Genomic DNA, 8,688 nt, shown 5'->3' on the forward strand with positions numbered 1-8,688 from the left:
TGTATATTTATGACAATTATAATTATATATTTATATATAATATAATATATTATATTATATAATTCGTGAATAAATTCAAGAACAGGATATTTTAATGTACTTAAACATTCTATTGAAAGGTTAAGGCATTTTTTTTTACTTTTCTTCTTGTGGATGTAAATACTCTTGCCACAATCAGATGCAATTTTTATGTAGGTTTGAGGATTGATAAAATGCTTTTCTAATAATTTGTTAGGGAATTAACGTCAGTATAGTACGGTCTCTAATCCGGCTGTTCGCTTATCCGGCCCCATGAAAAAGCTTATCTTATATGACGTTAGGTTCTATGACTCCTCATGTCTGTAAGAGCCGGTGAATGTGCCTTTCTGTATTAAACACTGCTATAAACAACATTGTCTGCTATCTTTGACTGTTGAGCGTAATATTTTATCTTTCACGATTGATTGTGACATTAGGTATATAGTATAAATGTAGTGCGATCTCAAAAAAAAAAAAAAAATGAAAACATGTCACGTCAATGTTAGATAAAAAATTTCAATAGGAGCACGATATTGTGGAGAAAAAAACATACTTCAAGATTAATGGAACATCTACAAGGTAAAAATACATGCCAAGCACTTTATGCAAGAAAGAAACCAGTACATTTAAAATTTAAATACATTTCATTATAAAAATTATGAAAAAGAACGACTTTCATGCATATCCCGTTTTTTGAATAAATTCAAGAAAAGTATTTTAAAATTCTAATAATAACTTTAACAGGCTTAAACAATTTTTTTTTTTTAAAGGCAACCCACAACGAAGGTTATAGGTTATATGTTTGCCTAGTTATCTACAGATGACCAACCTATTCTAACCATGGTGGGGGGTCAAGTTTTTCATTTTGTGGGACCGCCACTTAATGAAAAAAGTCAACGCCACCTAGACCAATGCCTAACCATCTGAGCTACGTACGGCCCAAGCGCCTCTTTAGTGAACTTTAGTTTCTGTCCTAAGCCCTTCAATGCTAGTTTCATCTGTTGTTACCGATTGATTTCTGAAAAAATCATTAAATGATTTGTATGTAAAAATTAGGTAAAAGTGGCTAGAAATATAATGAATCTCTAATTTTATACTCATTATTTTTATTCGAAAATAATCAGCGTTTCTTACTCTTCTCCTTCTTCTTCTACTTATTTTTCCTACTCAGTTTTCTTAGGTGATTTAAGGTTAATGCATATATATTAATTAAGTTGGACCGGACAGGTAATACGTCATGTAGAATTTATTTATTATTAATAATTAAGTATTAATTTTTTGGTGAAATACTAACTTAAGTATCCAGTTTAACTTAATTTAGCGTTTCTCAAGTTTTTCTTTCGTAACAAAAGCGTTGATTGGGCAATATGCTAATGTTGGGCACCTAACGAAATTTTTATTTAAATTGAAAGAATTAGAAGAAGTTAGAAATAAAAATAGTTCACTAATATAAAATAGTACCGGACTAGTTCACTGAATAATCTCGATTTTTTTTTAAAAAAGCTCGGACTGAAATTTTTCTTTAAGGGGTCGTTATAGATTACTGAAATTAACTTATGTTTCGAATCTCTATATGTGTCATTTTTGTAAAAAAAATTAAAAAAGTAATCGTTAAACTAACCCGCTACATATGTCAATATTTAACTTTTTTTTTTTTAGTTTTTACTCAACTTAACCTCTGTGTTTCAGGAGTGATTGTCCTTCGCCTCTATACAGAAACTACCTCCCCTACCTCGAAGAATTCCCAGTGAGCGGTAACCTCCAGAATACCGATTATCAGCAGGAGAAGAAGTCTGGAAAGGAAGCGAGAATCAGACGACCAATGAATGCCTTCATGGTCTGGGCAAAGGTCGAACGGAAGAAGTTAGCAGACGAGAACCCCGATTTACATAATGCCGACTTATCCAAGATGCTAGGTAACAATCTATATAATTTCAAATAACAGAATCATAATGTATAAATTGTATTTAGTTCTAATTTACTCCATTGACGATAGACTTATCTCTGTAAAAATATTATTTATATAGATAATTTAAGTGGCAATGGCTCTCTTAAATCAATATTTTATTCATTTGAAGAATTATTTTTTAAATGTATGTGATTTTAAATAATTATACAACACTATAAAATTGTAGTGCGTGAGTTTAATGGTATTTTCATGATAATGTGCGTAGATTGTGTGTGTGATGGAAGGAGAATAAGAGAGTAAGATATGTAGGAGGCTGATAGTGTCAGATATTCTTTGATTTTATTTTATATTTCATTAATACTATCGAATAAGTATTGACAATTCAATTGGATAAATAGATCTTGAAAACGTATAGAATACTTCAATGTATAAATAGTATTAAGTAAATAATAAAATCGACTTTTATGAATTAATAATTTAATGATCACCCATAAAGCAATGATAAATCCTGACTATTGTTATGAGACTTTTGTCCCAGAATCAAATTATATTTTCATTTCATTTCAAATCAATTCAATAAACCATTGCAAAGTTGCAGAAGGATTTGAACCTACTGTAAATTTTTAATTTGTCATAATTAAAAAAGTACCACTCTCATATTGTATATTATTAGACTTTTTTTTATTATTGTTATTGTGTACAATGGCTAAATGTTTAATAATGCATTTATTGAGCATGCCGTTGTAAATAAAGTGCATTTTTCTAAGGTAAAATGATATTGTTCATGTCGTAATTACCTGCAATGAAGCCCGTTATCATCCAGTTGGCCATATAAAGCACTGGGCTCTTATCCCACCCAAAATTGGACATGTCATTATTTTTTATCAAATAATTTTTATTTTTAAATATATATATATATACATGCATATTTATGTATATATAGTTTACCTGCGGTGGTTACCACAGTATTAGAAAAGGTAATGCACTGTGGTAATCCACTATTGCATAAAACAGCAGAACAATCCAAGTGGTTTAAAAAATTAAATTGTAATCGAAATTTATCACACATAAAAGCAATTTATCACCATTTCCTGCCTTCATTATCATTTTCCATTTCCAAACTTTTTTATTATATTATTAAAACGAAATATTACGTCGTCCTTTTTTAGAATATTGTAGATAAAATCGACTCATTTTGCCAATATTTTATTCTATAAATACTAATATTGTGGTGTTATACAGTACTCTGTTTTAAATGAATTTGTTTTCGTGCATATTTGGAATCTTGGGACATCGGATTCAAATATTCACGTAGTCGACTACAGAGCTGTTTAATTTGAAACGTTTTGGGAAAATTTTATTTATAGAAGGTTTATAATTTAATTAGTGCTTTAAATCATAATTTATATTATAGTTATTGTCACCACATTTTTTGATTAAATAAACAATATTACGTTTTTGTTAAGAAAAAAAAACTATATTTCCTGGAACTCTTAAAAAACAGGGATACCAAATGATGAAATTCTTTTTAAAGATAAAACATGTGTTTTGAAGATCTGTAATTATATGCGAATAACTTCATGTATAGACATACAACTTTCATTAATAATCAAACAAAACTGTTTTTTTTTTTTAAATAATTTTTTTTTTGGTTTCGTTTTATTCTGACAAAATATTTTTATTTGTAATATTGTTTTAACTACGAAATAAATTCGTTTATTATTACGACTAATTTAAAAAATATTGCAAAAATTGTTTTGGTTGAAAAAAAACATACCGCAAAAGGTATACCTTCATAAAACAAAACACAAAACCAAACAAGAATCATATTTATGGAAACTTATATACTTTTAATTTTTTCTTCTTTTTTTTTATTTGAGATATGGATTTCGAAACATTTTTCATTAAATTTCACCATCATGATATCTAGTTGTTTTGTTTATAAAGGGATTTTAAAGTATTTTTTTCATATGTGAAATAGTACATTTAGTGGTCCTTTTAAAGGAACTGAAGTACATGGGAAAAGGAGTTAAAAAACTGTACTATCCTCCAATAAAAAGAAAGGACGTCTGGTTACCGTAATTGTAGGGCATAGCTTCAAAATTCTAAATAAAAATAAAAAAAGAGATGTTAGATGAAACATATCCAAATCTATTAAACTGAAATTGATAGTCATCTATCCTTCCACTGCTTTGTACGCTTCCTCCATTCACTTGGCAATGTCAAAATTAACTCGGCAATAGACGTCATATAAATACATTTTGGAATTTATATGAATTTTGGATGTATAAAATAAATGTTTTGAGAAAGATGAAGATGGAGATGGAGTCGGAGATGGGCTTTAGTGTGTGAAGACAATTGGGCTGAAGTGACGCTAGTGTTGCGGTACTAGCCAGGAAACGGAAGCGGACAATCTGGATAAGAACACCTGTGCATTAATGAATATACCGCCGTGGGAACTGGCTCCTACTCCAATATCTTTAAGATAGCCCCCACAGTCAGTCTCCTTTATGTCATTTTCATATTTTTTAAAAAAAATTATAATTTCATATCATCAGTGGATCCAATTCCGCCATGGATACAAGTCGAAACCCGTTAACAGTAGAAGAAGGATCGATCTTTGGGGTATTTAATTCTCTAGATATCGAGTTAACAAGTGAAAATCCATTTCGAGCTATCGAGTTTTCTACGACGCAGGTATAACATTCACAAATGTAGACAGATTCCTTCACCGTCCATATTTCAAAAGACAAGGAAACTCCCTAACTTATAAGGTGAACAATGCTTATGATTGTTTAGATTGGACGCTTACAGTAATATGTTAATAAAAATAGACATCTCACCAAGGTATAAGAATCGCGAAACCTTCGTATTAGGTAGACTTGAATTTACGAATTCGACTTATATAACCTAAGGATTCGTCCTTTTATAATTCGCATTCTGATTTACTGGGTCTCATATACAATTTCACTTATACGTCAGGGAACATGTTGACTTTAAAATTTCGAGTTTCGAGTTACAGATATTTGACTGTACTTAGTTTTGTAATTAATTACTCGTTTATTAAAACTCATAATATCGATTTTTCTGTAAAGACATGAAATATTGATTGGCGAAAGTTAAGAGAAAAAAAAATTAAAAAAAAAACAATAAGAGAAAAAACAATTTTTCCTTAATTAAGAATTAAAAATAAAGAGAGACGGTGATTGTGGCACCATTTGCCTAAACTAACATACATACAAAAGATCATTGACTGAAGAAAAATAATTGAGAATAAAGGAACGAGATGAATTGTGACAGACTACAACGCTATGTGGCTTGTTTATGGAGCGTAAAATGGTTGTTTTATTGCTGGAGGCCTATCAACTAGTGATAAGAATAACATCAATTCTATTCCATCTAACTCAGTAGCTGATTTAATTTTCTTTACTATGCTAACTTTTTTCATTTCCATTTCACTATTCCATAACTATTCTCGATTTTTTTTTTTTTTATCTAAATATGTCTGATGTTTTCGTTACTACTTCTTTTGTTTGTTTTATTTGAATCGTAAGAAATTGTTGCACATGTCCCTACGAATAAATCATTAATTTATCCAATACTACGACTGTTTTCAGTTAAATTACGACAGTAATTTTTATTTTAATTATATTATTTCAATTTCTTGAGACAAGGTAATTATTTATTAAATAAATCAAAAATTTGTATCCTTTATTGTCTCAACACTTTTTTATTTTTCACCAGTCCAACGTTTCATTTTAGCCATCCTCAAGGACATCTAAATATTTAACAGCTTATATTATATATTCATTTTTAACAGTTATAACAACAACATTATTCACCAATAATATAACATACCTTAAATTATAATTTCTTCCTCAATAATACTTATAATTGAAGGTGTTATATTATTGGTGAATAATGTTGTTGTTATAAGTGTTAAAAATGAATATATAATATAAGCTGTTAAATATTTAGATGTCCTTGAGGATGGCTAAAATGACCGAAACGTTGGACTGGTGAAAAAAATAAATAAATAAAAATAGAAAAGTGTTGAGTAATATAAGTAATTTTTATGTTTAATATTTACTACGTAACAATTCTATCACCAATTAAAATAGATTATTTTTTTGCAGATATAATAAAATAATTTTTCTGTCTTTTATATATCAAAATACCAAAAGATAGTTTAAAAAATACATATAAAATTTATTATTAACACAGACTTCGAATGATACATTTTTTCTCCCAACTATTTATTTTAAAACCTCTCCAAATTTTCGGCCCTTAGGCCATTCTCAAGGAGACAACTTTAAACATCGATGTCGTAATTCCTTAAAATATCTCTTTTTGCAGCATAATTGCCCATCTCTCATAAACTTTATTTTCAATAAAAAAACTATTCCACAAAAAAAGTCTTTCTTTAACCTCATTAACAATATTGTTAAATAAAGAGACATTGTTTTGTCTGCAAAAGAGATATTTTAAGGAATTATGACATCCATGATTAAGGTGTCTTCCTGAAAATGGCCTAAGGGCCGAAACGATAGAGTTGTCTTAAAATAAATAGTTGAGAGAAAAAGTAGATCATTTGAAGTTTTTGTTAATAATAAAATAAAACACTCTCAGTTCAAGATAAGTATAATAAATCATTAATCTAATGTATAAAATATTCGTATAAGGATTAAAAAAAAAAGTTCATTTTTGGAAAATGAAAATAAAGTTACGATTTAATACTACGCCTTGTGTTCTTTAATTTCAACTGATATATTTTTGTTATAATTGTCGGCTATGACTAATTGCGTTATGCCTAGTTCACACTATCCTAGTCATTCAGACAGCCGGGGAGTTAAAGTGCTCTTGTATTATCAGACACGACACTTCTCGTCTCAGACAAAACAGCTGGTACGTTCATTATCCGACAAGGCGCGTCTCCGACTGTACAAATCACCTAACGTACTCCGACAAGTTCTTTCAGTTCTCTGCGACCGTATTGTGTTATCGCCATTTCATTGGAGAAAGATGAACAATTAAATAGTCGTCTTCGTTTTCCAATTCATAGTTTTTAAAAAATAAAAAAAAAATAAATAAATAAAGGAGGAACCAATATTTTAAAAATTATTTTCGGTTGTCTGAACACTACTTTGATGAAAATGGAAACTTCAGTAAGGAAACAAAATAACACTTTCAAAGAAGGAAAAGGACGTATAGAAAATCTTGCTGTATATGTAATTAATAATTATATTCATTAAACATTTATATAACCTTTAATATTTTCCTAAATTATTAAAATACCTCCTTTATTCAAATTTCGTAGAGAAAAAAAATGAAAATGATATAACAGAAAACATAATCACTAAAAATGAAGTAGTGGGAAAAATATAAAAAAGATAAAACAACAAACTTTTAATATATGTGTCTGATATATATAGTGTGTGTGTCTGAAAACTTAATACTCTCTATTACTCAAAATATGCTAGTAATGATTTAGTCTTTTAGAAGCAGAAGAAAAGATTTGGTGGTAGACAGAATTTTACTTCGGAGGGTCCTTATAATTTTTCTACTCGATTAGATTTTGAGAAAGAGTCAACTCGATTACTTTTCAAAATAAGTGATTAAATTATATTTTATGAACAAATCTTAATTTTCTGAAGTAATATTTAAAAAAATCTCATCACCCCTCATTAAGTCCTTTTAGGCTGTAACTCTTGCCTACGTACGTGACTGAGGTTCTTCATCTTTGAAGGTTTACCAACAATCTATTCTTATCTGGAAGACTTGTGATTGTAAATAATTGGACTCGGTGTAAGAAATTACAACTATCAGGATTTGGTAGTAAAACGAACAATGTTATCAGTGAAACAGTATATTTATTTTTTTTAAATCATTTACGTATATGTGGCCCAAAACAAAAATAAAAATTTCGCAAAATTAAAGATAGAAAAGCTATGTTATGTATGTGTCAGTCTTCCATTCCCGGGATTCCGGAAATTATTTTTTTAAATACTTCGAGTAAGTCGATCTGAAATTAAATTATTTTTTTTTACGTTAGCGTTGAAAAAATTATAATGTTAATAATAAAGCATAGATAATGAACATATGCAATGAATTTGCATCGTATTTTCTAATAGGCAAGGAAATTGTTTCATGTGTTTTTCTTTATGATTTGAAGAACTTGATGTTCCACAATATCACATTTTCAAACATATTTCGAAACAAACTTTGTACGTTGCTTCTTCGTTCCAGCATGACTAAATTTATGCGGCAACAAATGAACTCAACTCGAGCGCGAACAGTTCAGACTCGTCGGTGAGCTGCTGAGCCGTAACGGTATGGGGGAAGGCGCTACTCAAAAAAACATAAGTCCTGACTAAACGACTCTACTAAGTTATTAAACTACTTTAATTTTTTTTTTTTTCTGTTCAGACAAATTTAGCTACTAAATAATTCGCAGACCGACTAAACTAATAATTTTAATAGCTAGTAAATAATAGGCTAGTAATTTAGTTGAGTGGCAAATAATTTGAATTTTTTAAAACTACTTTAATTTTTTTTTCTGTTCAGACATATTTAGCTACTAAATAATTCGCAGTCCGACTAAACTAATAATTTTAATAGCTAGTAAATAATAGGCTAGTAATTTAGTTGAATGGCAAATAGTTTTAATTTTTTAAAACTGCTTTAATTTTTTTTTTCTGTTCAGACATATTTAGCTACTAAATAATTTGCAGCCCGACTAAACTAATAATTTTAATAGCTAG

General features: G+C 28.9%; 1 protein-coding gene across 1 annotated transcript in view; it reads left to right on the plus strand.

The window, feature by feature from the left end:
* LOC106692733 (putative transcription factor SOX-15) overlaps nucleotides 1-8,688 on the plus strand; it is a 117,774-nt gene that overhangs the window by 9,640 nt on the left and 99,446 nt on the right. Inside the window, exon 2 of the mRNA XM_014438850.3 lies at nucleotides 1,708-1,934. Coding sequence (XP_014294336.1) covers nucleotides 1,708-1,934 — 227 coding nt within the window. The remainder of the gene's footprint in view (nucleotides 1-1,707; nucleotides 1,935-8,688) is intronic.

This window comes from Halyomorpha halys, unplaced genomic scaffold, assembly GCF_000696795.3.
Source record: "Halyomorpha halys isolate HHAL.00 unplaced genomic scaffold, Hhal_1.1 Scaffold68.1, whole genome shotgun sequence".
Lineage (NCBI taxonomy): Eukaryota > Metazoa > Arthropoda > Insecta > Hemiptera > Pentatomidae > Halyomorpha > Halyomorpha halys.